This window comes from Rhinoraja longicauda, chromosome 8 (assembly GCF_053455715.1).
Source record: "Rhinoraja longicauda isolate Sanriku21f chromosome 8, sRhiLon1.1, whole genome shotgun sequence".
NCBI lineage: Eukaryota > Metazoa > Chordata > Chondrichthyes > Rajiformes > Arhynchobatidae > Rhinoraja > Rhinoraja longicauda.
This window is the reverse complement of record NC_135960.1, coordinates 43,373,335-43,390,771: the sequence shown is the minus strand read 5'-3', so window position 1 is coordinate 43,390,771 and position 17,437 is coordinate 43,373,335. Positions and strand designations below refer to the sequence as shown.

General features: G+C 44.8%; 1 protein-coding gene across 1 annotated transcript in view; it reads right to left on the bottom strand.

Annotated features, from left to right (window-relative positions):
- Positions 1-2,050: 2,050 nt before the first annotated feature.
- Positions 2,051-17,437, bottom strand: part of cps1 (carbamoyl-phosphate synthase 1, mitochondrial) — a 144,038-nt gene continuing 128,651 nt past the window's right edge. Inside the window, exons 29-38 of the mRNA XM_078403776.1 lie at positions 16,694-16,771; positions 15,056-15,163; positions 14,259-14,348; positions 11,798-11,968; positions 9,888-9,962; positions 8,417-8,515; positions 6,759-6,818; positions 5,293-5,405; positions 4,178-4,307; positions 2,051-2,263 (exon numbers count right to left, since the gene is read on the bottom strand). Coding sequence (XP_078259902.1) covers positions 2,162-2,263; positions 4,178-4,307; positions 5,293-5,405; positions 6,759-6,818; positions 8,417-8,515; positions 9,888-9,962; positions 11,798-11,968; positions 14,259-14,348; positions 15,056-15,163; positions 16,694-16,771 — 1,026 coding nt within the window. The 3' untranslated portion in view covers positions 2,051-2,161. The remainder of the gene's footprint in view (positions 2,264-4,177; positions 4,308-5,292; positions 5,406-6,758; positions 6,819-8,416; positions 8,516-9,887; positions 9,963-11,797; positions 11,969-14,258; positions 14,349-15,055; positions 15,164-16,693; positions 16,772-17,437) is intronic.

The window sequence follows — 17,437 nt, the reverse complement described above, 5'->3', positions numbered from 1 at the left end:
ACCTGTGCTATGGAGGATGCCGAGAACAGAAAAGTCAGTATAGGAATGGGTAAAGTAATTGAAATGGCTTGCAACTAGGATCTCCAGGAGGCTCTGGTGGACAGTGTGCAAGTGTTCATCAAAACTAGTTTGCACCTGATCTCACAGATGTAATGGGGGTTACATTGGGAGCACCAAATGCAGTAGACAAGGGTGGAGGAAGGGCTGTCAGAGTCCCTGAATGGTGGTGAGGGAGGAGGTGTGGAGAGGTCACATGCAAACAGCACCTCATATTCCACTTAGGTAGCTTACAACCCAACAGCATGAATTTTGAATTCTCCATTTTCAGGTAACCCCCCACCCCATTCTCATATACCAATTTTTTTCCCCACACCAGCAGACACTTGCCTTTCCACTCACCCTGGCCCCATCACTCATTTCCTTTCCTCTACTCCTATTCATCTCCCACCCTTCCTGACTCCCACGTTTTCCCTTTTCCAACATTCCCTCCCCCTCCCCCATTTGATTTCACCCATTATCCCTTCCTCTAGTTCGATATTTCACTCCTCAATTTCGCTCCTATCAAATTCAACATCTGCCCCCTTTTGTTTCCACTTCCAGCCTTGGTTTTTATCTCCACCCATCCACCAATCATCCATCCTCATCTGAAACCATCTGTCACTTGGCAGTTCTTGCCCTGACCCTTCTCACCTTACCCATGTCTCCCCTCTCCTTCATCAGTCTGAAGAAGGGTTGCGACCAAAAATAGATAGACACAAAATGCTGGAGTAACTCAGTTACTGGGACAGGCAGCATCTCTTGATGGAAGGAATGGTCGACGTTTCGGGTTGAAAAATATCTGTATTTTTTCCCTCCACAGATGCTGCCTGACCTGTTGAGTTCCTTCAGCACCGTCTTCATATGCTCAAGATTCCAGCCTCTAGTCTCCTCTATCTCCATAATCTGATCTAACTGACCCCATCAACCCATTTGGTCTTTTACCCTAGCAGGTATATTCCCTTAGTTGAATCTCTATCTTCGCTGCAATTTAAAACTAACTTGGTATCTCTTGTTCCCAGTTCTGATATGGGCCTCGGGACTGAAACTTTGATTGCTTCTCGTTCCTGATTCTGCCTGATTTGCTGATGTTTGCACCATTTTCTATTTCTCACACTGTGTTTGTGAGATGGACATGGTCGACAACCCCCCTCACTCACAAGTTACAGAACATTAATTTTAATTAAAGAACAGTTTATTTGTGTTGGGTTGGCTTACAAGGAATTGTCATGGTTTACATACTGTAAGAATAAACAAAACCCAAAGCACTATGGAAAGACCTGATTTGATGGCTCTGCTCACAGCATTGGTTGTAGTTATGTGTGACAGAGTGACTGCAGTGGGGAGTTAGTGAGGGCAGCCGGGACTCAGTGGATGTTCAGCAGCAGCATTCTCCACGGTTGGATCCAGTGAGACTATTCCCACCTTATGGTTATCAACCATGGCATTTGTGAAGGTTGCCCTAATACAAGCTGTCAGGGTACTGGAGATAGGAGGGAAAGAGAGAAAGAATGCTGCAAATCTACAAATGACCCAGGAAATAGAATGGCAGGGATAACCTGGGCACCATTTCCAGACTTTGTGCAGTGGCTGGCCGTGTCAGGCTGGATCAATCCCCATCTTACATGTGAACAGGGCCCCTGATGGCCTGATGGGCTTGATGCAAGAACTCAGACTGGCTCAGACTGCCTCAGGTCCTGGCCTTCCAATCCATCATCTATCAATGGGCACACGACAGACGTGTCCTGCTACACCACCGGTTAGCTCAGCATCAGGGGAGTTGTGCAAATAGATTGAAGATATTGCTAGATAGTGAGTAACTGCAGTCTTACGGATGACTCAGTCAGTGCTGTGCAAAGCAGGCAAGAGGCTAAACAGCACGAGAATATCGGTGACAGGCAGGAACTCAGTGCACTCGGGGGTTGCAAACTTCTTACCCGCAGTAAACAAGACAACAAAAAGTTAATTACATAGTGCTTAAACCTCTGAGAGCTGAATGAAGTGAAAGTCCAAGTAACAATGAAATCTCTCTTTATTCAAAAGGTTAGAGACATGCCCCTTGCAGTTTCTGTCAGAGAACCAGCTTTGTACAGGTGTGGTGGGTGGACTGCCGATTGTGCTGAGCTCACTGCAATCCTCTGATCACACTGTTCTCACGATAGTGATACAGGCTGGTAGTGTCCAACTTCCCGCAGTGCTTAATGGCTTCCGCAAAAAGTTTGGCGACCTGGAAAGAATTGGTACCATATTACTCCGGCATTGGAAGATATTCTGATGAGAGAGAGTGTGCTTAACTGCCGTTGAGGGACTGTGAGGAAGGCCAAAGCACTGGCTTCAGCCTCCCTGACCAGCTGGTTGAGAAATCTCATGCAGGCACCTCGAATGGACAAGGATTGCTGAGCTGGAGAGTGGAATAAGGTGCTCCACTGTGCGCAGGGCAGTGGCAAAAATAAATAAATCAACATCCCATTCACCAGACTCTCTTGGCCTCATGCAGCACAATTCTGATTTCCCACACTTGAGCCTTTCTACTCTGGATTTCTATTGCCAGGTGAATCGTGCCAGAACTCCACCTGGAGCCCAGCCTCCAAAATGCCAAACAGAAGGCTCAGTATAGGCAAAGCCTTGCCCCCACCTGGGTCCATTGCTGAGTTTATGAAGGTCACTGGATCGTTTTTAGTGTCCAGAAACTGGAATATGCCCTGCGTAGATCACTAAACTGGCTCTGTTCTTCTGCTGGTACCCAATTACATCTCTTGCAAAATCCAGAAGGAATCAATAAGATGTCTGCTTGGTTAAGACCTGAAACAAGACCTGCGTGGTTCGTGATGGGATGCTATCACACCCGTCATGAGGGCATTCAGCTTTCGTGTCACAGCTTTCTATGCCAACCAGGCACCAGGAATTCCCCCTTCTGGTTGCCAGGGAGGGGATTGAAGTTGGGACAGGGACCCACATTTCACCCAACAGACGTACTGCAGGAGACTGAAGCTTGGAGTGCCTGGAGGCCCCCAGAATTGGGAGACTGGAAGGAGATGTTGCCAGCCAGATGTCCACCTTCCCCTCAGGTAGACACAAAAACTTGGAGTAACTCAGCAGGTCAGACAGTATCTCTGGAGAAAAGGCATAGGTGATGCTGTCTAACCCGCTGAGTTACTCCAACTTTTTGTGTCTATCTTTGGTTTAATGCAGCATCTGCAGTTCCTTCCTACACACCTTCCCCTCAGGATAGTTTCAGAAGCTCACCTGTTATGTGGAGCTCTTAACAAACATGCACACTGCTTTCTCATGCTCTCACTTATACACACCAGTGCACACATGGACACACACGGACACGGGGATCATGTCTTTAATAAACGACGATGGGAACCTCAATGTTCTTCATTAGAAAAGCAGGCGTTTGGCTGAGGAAGAGACACACAGCCAATAAAAGGCGGGGAAGGTTTAGCGGAGCAGCCTATTGGGAGTGAGGCTGTGTTGGGGGTCAGTGGAGCACTGATTCTTTCGGCTCAAGAGGCTTCTGCAAGAGAGCTTAGAAAAGTGCAATAGCAGGTTAAGGTATGGTCTGTATTCCTAGGTTTTTGGTGTCATAGAGATGGTAGGTGGGAGAGTGGAATGGTCCTCCTGCGTGTTGGGAGTCAGGGGCATTCTAGTGCTACTGAGGACAACACCTGCAGTAAGTACATTCAGGTGGTGGAAGAAAGCATTCTTTCAATATTGAAGTACCACCTCGATGAGCACTGGAATCACCAAGGCAAAGAAGACAATGGACAGTGCAGGTAAATGGGATTAATGTGGATAGTTGCTTGATAGTTGGCAGATGGTCAGCTTGATAGGGCTGTTTCTGTGCCACGTGACTAACAATGGCATCTACCTGTCAATGTGGAACATTGTTTGGATTTGCCTTAGGGAAAATGTTCAAGTTCAGGGTGAACCAATTCTTCTACATCACATCTGGCAGAATCCAAGGCAACAATTAAATGATCTGTGAAAACGACATAACGCTTGCAAAGGCCCAGCCACTGCCTCTCCCCACTGCACATGCATGGTTTCTGCTCCACACAACCACGATGCCAGCCGTTAACCCTCCCCTCCCATCACTCTGCCTGTACCCCCAGACTGCCAGCGGTCAGCATATTACCTGGAGGTTGGTAATGAGGGGCACTCCATGATCGATGGCCATTCTTCGGATCAGGTAATTCTCCCTCACAAAGCGCGTGTTGTTGTTGGGCAGGTTGATCACCAAGTCAATGACTCCATCATGAATTAGTCTGAAAGGAAAATGGAGAGGGGGGAGGGGGGGGTTACTGGTCTTCTTAGCGCACACATCATATAGAAGTGTAGAGTGCAACATGTGAAGTGGCAATGTTATACTCCATGCTCAAGACGGCACAGTGGCACAGCGGCAGAGTTGCTGCCTTACAACGCCAGAGATCCAAGGTTCGAACCTGACTACATGTGCTGTCTGTACAGAGTTTACGCATTCTCCCTGGTACTGCATGGGCTTTCTCTGGATGCTCTGTTTTTTTCCCACACTCCAAAGAAATACAGGTTTGTGGGTTAATTGGCTTCTATAAATTGTCCCGAGTGTGTAGGTTAGTGGTTGTATATGGGGATTGCTGGTCGGTGTGGACTCGGTGGGCTGAAGGGCCCTGTTTCCACGCCATATCTCTAAAGTCTAAAGTAAAGCAAGTCTGACCCCATCCTTCACCCGACCCCTCCCTTCACTCACCAACATAGCCCTCCAATCATCCCAGCATCCAGTTTATTCACTTTCTGTTTATGATCGTCAGTTCAACTCAACAAGGTATATTTCCACAAAAGGGAATCGGAGCCTGAATGACAATCCTGATGGGTAGGATAGGTTTAGAGGGATATGGACCAAACACAGGCAGGTGAAACTAGTGTAGATGGGGCAGTTGGTCGACGTGGCAAGTTGGGCCAAAGCCAAAGTAGAGCAGATGAAATGAAAAATTTTGAACCAGAACCAAAACCAACCAAGCTGAGGGGAATATGAGAATAGAACAGCAGTTAACATAAAACAACTCCCACAATTTTAACACTGTGTACGTAAGAGACAGGAACAAAGAAGGTGATGCGTGCCTGCTTCCCTGTGTTTGAACCCCTTGATTGTCTGCTCCATGTCTTTCCCCAATATACCTTCTCCCCCTTTAAGGCACCATCATGATTCGTCACATGGATGTGGGACCCAACTATTGGATCTCTGACACCGAGGCTAAACAGAGAATCACTTACTTGGTGAATGAAGGGATGGAAGAATTGTGGTCTTCTGCTGTGGGCCATGACACGAGACCAGTGGTGACATCATTGGCGTTCAACCAGGCCGACGTGCCTTCCGTAGCATAAAGCTTCAAAACAAGGACAATAAGGTTCATGTCACACATGGGACTCTTCATTCATTCAGACCCACTCAACAATACTCATAATGGAGATTTGCTACGAAGCACAGGTCGTGTGACTTCCACATCTTACTCTCCTGCCTGAGTCACTGAGTAAGAATACATTTTAGGAGAGAGAGTAGATTAGCTGGGTTTGTTTTCCTTGGACCAGAGGAGGCCAAAGGGGCACCTGATAGAGATAAATGAAAAGATGAGAGGTTTACATCGGGTAGATTGTTGAAAACTTATCTCCACAGCAGAACTATCTGTAACCAGAGGTCATAGTTTTATGGTGAGGAGTAAGAGGGTCAGAGGAGATCTGAGGATTTTTTTTACACCCAAAGAATGATTGGAATTTGGAATTAGCCCGAGTGGGTAATGGTGGGCGGTACCCTCACAACACTTTAGTATCTAAATCAGCAATTAAATCGACAAGCTATAGACGAAGTGCTGGTTAATGGGACGAATACTGATGGATACATGGTTAGCATTGACATGAGCCATAGAGCCTCTCTGTGCTGTGTGAACCTAATCCAGCATTCCCAGCATACAAAGCAGGCATGTTGTCATGTCCTACTACTTTGTTGTTCCCCGAATCTCAGGAATTGTACTCTGATATTCCCTTTGGCATGGGCAGAGATGTAGAGCAGAGGAATTGTGACAGCCTTGCATTCCTCAGATCGGGCTGAAACCTGCAATCAGTCAGATCTCCAGGAATCTGTCTGGAGATGAAGTCATATCCTGAATAGACAATCTCACCAGGGCACCAGCAGAATCAAAGATGACACATGGCTTCATTACATGGCTCCGTTCCACAGTGCACAAAACTTTCCTCCTTAAGAAAGGAGCTAAATTAAGTGAAGCACCTGCTGATTCTCAGTGCTCCTGACTCTTGAACCATCTCTCAACATGTGTTCTCACCATGATCATATCCACAAGTCCAAATCACAATATCCTGAGCACAAGAGTATCGCTCCACTTACAAGAAATGGTGTTCAGGAAAAGGTTCATTCCAAACTCAAGGCTCTTCGTAGTCACAGCCTAATTTATTGGAGCAAGTGCAACTCGCCAAGCCACGACTCATTAGTGACCCTACAACACAGCCAGTGATGGAGCCCCTTAATCCACTGACCAGGGCTGAACCCAGTGGGTGCTTGAATGCTTGACGCTCCTTCCCAATAGAGACATTCTTCATCTCAGGTGTACCAAAATTCACAAACATCTCAACCATATAATCCCTGAAGTCTGACTGAGGCAGTGATACAAATTCCCATTCAACACTTTAAGAAACGGAGTGTTCCATCTGCTGCGGGGATGACTCACCTTGTATCCTTGCTCATGTAGTTGCTCCGCCGTGTCCAGGAACTTTGATCGGAAGGAGCTCTGAAAGAAAGGCCGAGAGAGAGGTCAATCAGTCTGAATGAAGGCCTGTGAAGTGATTATTCTGAGCATCAGTGAACAGTGAACAGTTTCCCAGCCAGGAATATATCATGGGAAAACAAGAAACTGCAGCTGCTGGAATCTTGAACAACAAACAAAATAATGGAGGAATTCAGTGGGTCAGGCAACCATTGCAGGAACAAGCAGACAGACATTGTTTTGGGTTGGGACCTTTCTTCAGACTGGGAGTAAGGAGGAGGTAGCTTCTATGTGGAAGTGAGGGGAAGTGGGGCAAAAGCAAACAAGTGATAGGTGGATCCAGATTAGTTCAGTGGAGAAAGAAGGGTGGAACTATCTACTGGAAACATCTGCTCCACATCCATTTAATGAGATCCCCCCTCATTCTTCTATACTCCAGTGAGTACAGGCCCAGAGCCACCAAACGTTTCTCATATGTTAACCCAATCAACCCCAAGATCATTCTCGTAAACCACCTCTGACCCTCTCCACCACCAGCACATATGGGGCACAAAATTGCTTACAATATTCCAAATGTGATCTGACGAGCACCTTACAAAGCCTCAGTGTTACATCCTTATTTTTTACATTCTAGTCCTCTCAACATGAATGCCAACATTGCATTTGCCTTCTTGACTACGAAATCAACCTGCAAATTAACCTTTTGAAAATCCTGCACCCACCAACAGTCCCAAGACACTTTGCAGTTCCAATTTCTGAATCCGCTCCCCATTTAGAATCTAGTCAAATAGTTATTCCTTCTACCAAAGTGCATGACCATACACTTTGCTATGCTCTATTCTATTTTCTACTTATTTGCCTACCATCCTGTCCAAATGCTTCTGCATCCTCAACACTAGCTGCTCAAATTTCCTCAGCAGAACCTTTTTCCTTGTTCTACCTACATTGTTGATGGAAATATGGGGAGAATTAAATGGATGGGTGCATTTTGGTGTAAATGGGTACTTGATGATCGGATGGACTTGATGGGACAGTTTTCATGCTGCATGAATCGACAATGCTACTAAAGGAATCACATGATACGTGGAATGGGCAGAAAAATGGAATAAAAGAGCCACTCTCAGTTTATTGAATGGTAAAGAGCGAGAGGAACAGTTTTTAATTTGTTGTGTGTCCAGTTGTTTTACCATTTCCAAGAGCTTTGTCACACAATCTCAATACTGCTACTTCTTGTGTTATCAGAGGCCAGTTCTGTATGTGCATTGACTTACATGCACTAGAGCATATTTAGCAGATGGTCAATGCAAAACCTGGCTCCAGGAAGTTGGGTCAATGGACACTTTCCCAAACAACATGTTCTAAACTATCTTTTCTGACTTATTTGATCATTCTGCATCCATTGGAGTATTTGGTTTGATTGTAGCACCTTGCACTGAATAGTTCTTTCAAGACGTGTGGAATAGAATGCTGTTTTCTTCAGTCTACCCCACATCAGAGGGGGGAGGAGTTGTACAGTTTGATAGCCACAGAGAAAAAGGGTCTCCTGTGGCATTCTGTATTGTGTGTACTGTGATGCCACTGTATTCAGGTGACTTTGAGTAGATCCAGTATTTAAGGCTCACCTGAATTCCAATTAGGATCCCTTTCTGGGGCATTTTGAAGCCAGTGGACAACATTGCCTTCAGGAACGCAGAATAAATATCTGGCCCAAAACAGGCAACCTGTTTAAAAAAAACACACAAATCTCATTAGTTTGCAAATATTAAATATTTAGGACCCACATACCTCTACGTAAATAAAATTAGCTGTATTCCTGTCAGTGGTGGAACTCGCAGAACCGTGGCAGCCAGCATTGACTGCAAATAATATTTCACAACATATCGGTTTTCCTGCGCATCCCATCCAATATCACTAAAGCCGCTGATCTTTCTCGGGGGGAGTCTGCGTGTCTCAAGATTGCAGTGGGCCCTATTTTTCACTAACAAAAATCAACACCAACAATAATCAGTTTTCATCATCTCAGTTTCCAAAGACAACATATTTTTAAAAAACTAACATTTATTTTATTCCACCCTCTTACACACTTTCTTTCTCGTCCCGAGGGCAGCTTTGGGCAAACCTTTGGAAGATAATGCTGATTTTTTTGGGATGAAAGAAACTTAGATTTCTTCTCAGTACAGTTGTATGGCAAAAAGGGTGCCAACTACTTCCTTACCAGCATGCCACAGCAGTCTGCACCAGGATGCAGATTCGTGGACCATTAGGATCTCTTCTGTGTCAGAGGTGACCTGTACAAGAGGGACAGGTTGCACCTGAATTGGAGGGAAATCATTATCTTGGCAGGCAGGTTTGCTAGTGCTAATCGGGATGGTTTACACTAGATTGGCAGGGGGACGGGAAGCAGGAGCGAGGCAGTTCAGAGGCTGGAAGTCGATGCAATGCAGGTTTATAGACAGAATACGCAAGAACGTGCCAGAGAGCCAGGAATGACTGTTGGATTAACTTGTACCCAACTTTCATACTCAATGCTCTTTACTGATGAAGGCCAATGTGCCAAAAACCTTCTTGACCACCCTATCTATCCGTAATGCCACTTTCAAGAAACTATGTACCTGCACTCCGAGATCCCTCTGCTCTACAACATTCCCCAGAACCCTGCCATTCACTGTGAAGGTCCTGCCCAGGTTTGACTTCTCAAAATGCAACACCTCACACTTAACCATTCCACAGTTCACCTGCCCACCTGTTCAAGATCGTGCTGCAATGTTTGATAACCAGATGAACAAGTAAAAGGTAGTCAGATATGTCAAGTGTTTGGAGGAAATTTGAATAAAACTAAGGAACAACGATTTAGAGTAAGGGCTACAAGATTTAGAGGGGATCTGATGATTATCTTAGTGCCCAGAGAGTGGTGAGTACCTGGAATACAGTGCTGTAGAGAGCTGTGGAAGTAGTCAATGATAGCATTTAAAAAGTACCAGGACTTCAATCACTCGGGCATGGAAGGCCATGGGACTGAGTGCTGGAAGAGGGGATTAATGGCCTGTTTCCATGATCTACGACTCTATTAAAGGTATGCCTTGTTCTCGGTACCTCTCCAGTGGAAGCCATCTCACAGCGCAGGACCGGGTCTGCATCTCTCAGGCGAGGCCAGGAGAACATGGGAGCCTGTAAATGCCCAAAACAAAATGTTTTAGCACTGTTCTCATCAATGCTTCATAAACAGTAACAACCTAGTACAAATCTGTTGAGGTAATTTCATGAGTGTAACATGGCTTTAACTGTTGAGAAAGTATATAACTTAAAGCAACAACTTTGCAGGAAAAGCAGAAAAACCCAAAACATTGCATTTATGTAGGCAACATTTTTGAAATGTCTGATGAAAGATCCCGACCTGAAACTTTGCCTATCCATTTCCTCCACAGATGTTGCCTGACCCACTGAGTCAGCACTTTATGCATCCAGCACTTTGTATATTGCTGATGCAATTCTCTGTCTCCGTGATTACTCATTTGCCCAAGTCAAAATGTTGTGGGATCAAGTCCCATTGCAGAGAGCTAGGTTTAATATTCAGGCATTTGCTAATTCAGTGCTGAGGGAATGCTGGAGATCCCTTGAGCCTAGGCCATTATATTCAACTATCAATAGCTGGGTCCATAGCTGGTGCAAATGTCAGTGTGATGCAAAATATGTCATTTGAGGACACAAAGTGTTGCAGTAACTCAGCAGATCAGGCAGCATCCCTGGAGGACATTGGGCTTCACCAATAAAAGCGGTATGGAGGAGGTAGTAACATATTAAAATTTTGGTTAAAACAATATAAAATCTAATTTAAACATTCAGAATGCTTACAGGGTTAACCATCAGTGAGTTGAGATAGCTCTGCACTATGTCACTAGATCATGCAAACAACACTGCTGTCATGGCAATTTTGCTGCCAAGACAATTGGAATCTGAAAGAAAGACATTCACCAACTTCTTTCACTGTGCATTTGTTTAACATGTGTATTGTAGGGAAACACCTGAGCCCAGCATAAGAGAGTCAATCGGTATTGACTCAGAGAGTCAATTGTTGGCCACCCAACAATGGGCAGCAATGTCCAAGTTTGTAGCACCCAGCTTACTCTTTGCATGAGGTGGAGGGGGGGGGGGATTGGAGAGACTGGGAAAGTGTGGGATTCATTTGTATGGGAAGGAGAGAGATGAATAGGTGGTTGCAAACACTATTCTATAAGAATACGTTGCACCTTGGTGCCAGGGTCAAGATGTCTTAGAGTGGCTATGTCATTCTAAAAGGGGAGGGTTAACAGCCAAAGGTCATGGCTCACAATGTTACTAATGACTGGTAAAAAGACGAATGGGGTCCTGTAGCATGAATTAAGAAAGCAGTCACAGCTTAACACAGGATCTTTAAGATTGTAACCTCTGGAACAAAAACTTTTCACTGTCCTCAGCACATGTGACAATAAACTAAACTGACTAATTACTTCTGGTGTCATGTGTGTCTGAGTATAGGAATAGGCGGATATGTCAAATAACTGTATGGCTAGAGGAATGGATTAGAACATAGTTGTACAGCACATAATACGCCCAAGGCCTAACATATTCATGCCAATTGCTTTGCCCATCTAGTCGCATATGCCTGCATTATGACTGTACTCTTCTATGCACAGCCATCGTGGTTTGAATGGCCTGTTTCGGCTTCTGTGCTGCGTGACTCTAATTGGGGACTTCGGTTTTAACTCAATGTGATGCTACTGAGGATTCTACAGTATCATGATCTGGATGCCTAGGAAAAGAAAATTAAATCACAGATTTAGAATAATAGTGCATACATTCAATTAAAACTCAGCAAAACTCTTCCATTAATTACTCAGCTGTGTGCACAGTACTTGCACCATTCTCACAGGAATCAGAAGCCATCTGATGGCAACCTGAGGAACAAAACAGCAGAACCCCATGCTGGGCATTCTGTCAAAAGCCGCACTGTCCACTGCAGGTACCTTAATGCCCACGTAGTCAGTTGGTATGATGGGGTTCTCAAGCGATGGCAGACTGGTCTCATCCAAGCTCTCACCAATCATCACTCGTGTGGCCACATTGATGAGATCAACACCAATGGTCTTTGATACGAAGGGACAGGACCTGGATGCCCTCAAGTTACATTCAATAACCTGGTAGCCAGTAAGAAGCAAAAGTTAGAAGCTGCTCTCGGTAGAGACAGTCAATGGCAGAATTGTCACTTGGATGGAGCTCCTTCAGGGACTGATACCCACAATTGATACCCACAGGAACTGATACCCACAATTTGCCTAACTGTCTCCCAGGTAAAGGTTGTGGAGACTGGCTGATTGCTGCACATTCTCTCCACTGAACTAGAAGCAAGTCTGATTCTGTTTCTCATCTGTTTACCCTATGGCTAGAGATTGGAGGCTTAAGTATCATTGGGAAACCAGTATATGCTGGTACACCCATATTGTCCTCATCCTTCTTTGCGATAAAGATTGTGGTTTTAGGAAATACTATCACAGTTGCCTGGGCAAGTAACAGGAGTGGATTTTGTAAATGACACTCACTGCAGTCACTTTGTGCCAGTGCTGGAGGGAATAAAGTGTGCTGTTCTTTTATTTGTGAGGTTCTGGGGAGTTGATGGAACTGCACTCATCCAGACAAGTGGTGAGCATTCCATTGCACTGTTAACATATAACATATAACAACTACAGCATGGAAACAGGCCTGTCCGGCCCTACCAGTCCACGCCGACCATTCTCCCTGGCCTAGTCTCATCTACCTGCACTCAGACCATAACCCTCTAATCCCCTCTTATCCATATACCTATCCAATTTACTCTTAAATAATAAAATCGAGCCAGCCTCCACCACTTCCACCGGAAGCCCATTCCATACAGCCACCACCCTCTGAGTAAAGAAGTTACCCCTCATGTTACCCCTAAACGTTTGTCCCTCAATTCTGAAGCTATGTCCCCTTGTTGGAATCTTCCCCACTCTCAAAGGGAAAAGCCTACCCACGTCAACTCTGTCCGTCCCTCTCAAAATTTTAAAAACCTCTATCAAGTCCCCCCTCAACCTTCTACGCTCCAAAGAATAAAGACCCAACCTGTTCAACCTCTCTCTGTAGCCTAAGTGCTGAAACCCAGGCAACATTCTAGTAAATCTCCTCTGTACCCTCTACATTTTGTCGACATCCTTCCTATAATTTGGCGACCAGAACTGCACACCATACTCCAGATTCGGCCTCACCAATGCCCTGTACAATTTTAACATTACATCCCAACTTCCATACTCAATGCTCTGATTTATAAAGGCAAGCATACCAAACGCCTTCTTCACCACCCTACCCACATGAGATTCCACCTTCAGGGAACAATGCACAGTTATTCCCAGATCCCTCTGTTCCACTGCATTCCTCAATTCCCTACCATTTACCCTGTACGTCCTATTTTGATTTGTCCTACCAAAATGCAGCACCTCACACTTATCAGCATTAAACTCCATCTGCCATCTTTCAGCCCACCCTTCCAAAAGGCCCAAGTCTCTGTAGACTTTGAAACTCTACTTCATTATTAACTACACCACCTATCTTAGTATCATCTGCATATTTACTAATCCAATTTGCCACACCATCATCCAGATCATTAATGTAAATGACAAACAACAGTGGACCCAACACAGATCCTTGGGGTACTCCACTAGACACTGGCCTCCAACCTGACATACAATTGTCAACCATTACCCTCTGGTATCTCCCATTCAGCCATTGTTGAATCCATCTTGCAACCTCACTATTAATACCCAACGATTTAACCTTCTTAATCAACCTTCCATGTGGAACCTTGTCAAATGCCTTACTGAAGTCCATATAGACAACATCCACAGCCTTGCCCTTATCAATTTCCCTGGTAACCTCTTCAAAAAATTCAAGAAGATTAGTCAAACATGACCTTCCAGGCACAAATCCATGTTGACTGTTTCTAATCAGGCCTTGTTTATCCAGGCCTTGTTGTAGTCTGACTAGTAGATAATAGAAAAGCCTTGGAAAGATGGTGCTATTCACTGTGGGATAACATGTTTTTAAAAGCTGCTGCAGCCTATGTAGCTTAGTGGCTACTCCAATTAATTTGCTTAGTGATGGAAACTTCTAGGATATTGATGGTAGTATGTTTGAAATTTGTAATATGGTTGAATTCTTGCCTGTTGGAGGTGGTCAAGGCCTGGTACTTCGATGGCATAAATGTTAATTGCCCATGTCTCTGTCTTACTGCAGGCAACCATGAGCTACTTCACAAAGGTGAAGAAGCGTGAATTGAATTAAACACTGTGCAGTCATCAGGGAACATCCATCATTTCTGGCCTTACAATGGAAGGAAGGTCATTGATGAAGCAGTTGAAGATGGTTGGGCCTCCGTTTTGTCTCAAACTTTAAGCATGACACAGGCTAACTCACCATCACGTCATTTCCCTTCACAAGAAACTGTACATTGAATGGACCAGAGATCTCAAATGCTTTAGATATCTTCCTGGTTGCAATCTTCACCTGAAAAAGAACACAATTGTTAATGGATGCTCCTAGATAATTCACAAGCACTTGATAATTCCTAGGAGTCGAATGATTAGGATCCCCCAGCTGAGTATAGCACATTGGATATGCTGAATCAGAGAGAGTAATGTGTTGCTTGGGGAAAGTGTATTACTGTGGGTCATGGCCATACTTGGCAACCAGCTGCAGCCTTTCCACCTGAGTGCAGGCAGATGAGATCAATTTAACTTGGCATCATGTTCAGCACAAACATTGTGGGCCGAAGGGCCTGTTCCTGTGCTCTGTTATTCTAGGTTCTATGTCTCTCTGATCAACAATTTGCAAGGCCTATCATTTACTCCATGTCCTTATTTTGTTTGCCTTCCCAAAATGCATTACCTTGCACCTAACAGAATTAAGTTCCATCTGCCATTGTGCCACCTTAACTTTCCAGCTGATTTATATCCTTCTATAGCCTCCTCACTACTTATGACACCACCAATCTATGCACCACCATCAATCGCTGCAAAATGCTCCCAACCCCCTCTCCCAGAGTCAAAGGACAGAAATGGGCTCTTCGGCCCAACTTCATCCATGTTGACCACAACGTACATTTACACCAATCCAAATTTCCTGCTTTAGGCTTGTACCCATCTGTACCAATCCCATCCAAACATGTGTTCAAATATATTTTTATCAAGGTCCGGTGATACATTGCTTCATACCTTCTCTAAGGCTCCCTGGCTGATGGTCTGGGTTGGGAGGATGAGCGTGGCATCCCCAGAATGAACACCAGCATCTTCCACGTGCTCTGTGATGGCATGAGCCAGTACCTGTCAGGGAAAGAAGAATAGCACTAGCCATCCAGTGTCACCAAGAACACAGCACAGAAGCGCAGTTACGCCAGAATCCCAGGGTTACACATTTTCACTGAGTTGTCATTACAGAGCAAGAGGTTATACATTGACCATATGCTACATGACCAGCACAGCTCCACAAGTTGCACACTGGCCATACATTGAATTGCTGTTACTTACTCTTCATACATTGAGTATAGAAGATGGGTGGTCGTGTTCCTGTTATACAAGATGTTAGTGCGGCCGCATTTAGAGTATTGTGTTCAGTTTTGGGCACCATGTAATAGGAAATATGTTGTTGAGTTGGAAAGGGTGCAGAGAAGATTTACAAGGGTGTTGCCAGGACTCGAGGATCCAAGCTATAGGAAGAGGTTGGGCAGGCTGGGATTCTTTTCCCTTGAGCGCAGGAGGGTGAGGGGTGATCTTATAGTGGTGTATAAAATCATGAGGAATAGATCAGGTAGACATACAGAATTTCTTGCCCAGAGTAGGGGAATCGAGAATCAGAAGGCATAATTTTAAGGTGAAGCGGAAAAGATTTTATAGGAATCTGAGGGGTAACTTTTTCACACCAAGGATGGGGGGTGTATGGAACAAGCTGCTGGGAGAGCTACTTGAGGCAGGGATTATCACAATGTTTAGGAAGCAATTGGACAGATACATGGAGGGGACATGTTTAGAGGGATATGGGCCAAACGCAGGCAGGTGGGACATGTTGGTCCACGTGGGCAAGTTGGGCTGAAGGGCCTGTTTCCACACTGTATGACTAAGACTGTATGTCAAGTTGCCCAGGTTACATTGATCACACACTGGGCTGCCATTGCAGCTATATATTTACCGATCACTGATCCGCTGTAGCAGCTCCATAACTGCACAATGATCATGTCTGGAGCTGCTGTTACAGCGCTACTGGTTACACATTGACCATACACTGAGATGCCATTACAGGTTCAGAAATTCAACACTGCCTACCAAATTGCTTTTGCAGCACTGCAGATTACACATGGGTCACACACTGAGATACAGTTTCATCTCCACAGATTATACATCCTCCACACGCTAAGCTGTCTTTGCAGCTCCATGAATGACACATTGCCCGTATACTGTCATTCAAACTCTACATGTTCCACATTGGCTGTACACTGAGCTTTCGTTACAGATCCGGAAATTATACATTAGTCAGACGTACAGCGACTGATACATCTCTGCAGATTACTCACTGACTACTGACTAAACTGCCATTACAACTCCACAAATTACCCAGTTACCATAATGAAGCACTACTGTTACAGCTCTTCAGGTTACACATTGACCACATGCCAAGCTGCCATTACACCACATATTATAAACAGTCCACACACTGAGCTGCCTTTATAGCTTGAGATAATGCACATTCAGCACATACCAAGCTGCCATTTTAGCTCCACAGTTTACACATTCACCACAAGCTGATCTGTAATTGCAGCTCTATACATTATATATTGGTGCAGTTAGTATCTTTCTTACCTTCCCATTCTTTGAAACTGCATCAACTTCAACCTCTCGGGCTCCTTCAACAAACTTAGTGATGACAACTGGATGTTCCTGCAGGAAACAAGAGAGATATTTGTGTGTGAGGAACATTCATTTTTACTGTGCATTCCCACACAAGCAGCTGGTACCAGGAGTGCCTTGCTGATGGTGCCAAGTTCAGAGTCCTCCTTAGTTCCAACTCCTCAAGAACACACTGCCACGAGTCTCTCAGCCATGTGCAAGCACAAATTGCGAGTGTCAGTAATCCCAAGTCTCAACTCAGGAAGAATATCTAGCTAAGCACAATTAACAAGCAAGCAGAGAGGAGAAAACCAATAGAAAGCCATGGCCACTGCCAGTGGCAATGCACACTTCTCTTATGCGGTAGGTCATGGGCTTGGATGGGACAGAACGGTGTTTGCCGTTTTTTCTTCCTGCACTCATAACACTCGCTCAAGATTCCACCAGTCCCAATAAGTAGCAGTGTGATGGATGCCCCGTTTCTAAACCAAGATAAGGTCACTAACTGAGATTATTTATCTGTAAGTCAAACAGGTCAGATTTGAAGGGCCAAGGAAGAAGGATATCACCTGGTTTACCAGAATGCATCTGGTTTGCCCTCTTTAAAGCATATTCACCAAGAAACATTTATCTGCTAAATCTATCCAGATTTCAGAAGCACTTAGAACTACAAAGGGAAAATAAACCCAAGGATTTCATGGACACAAAGCATCACGC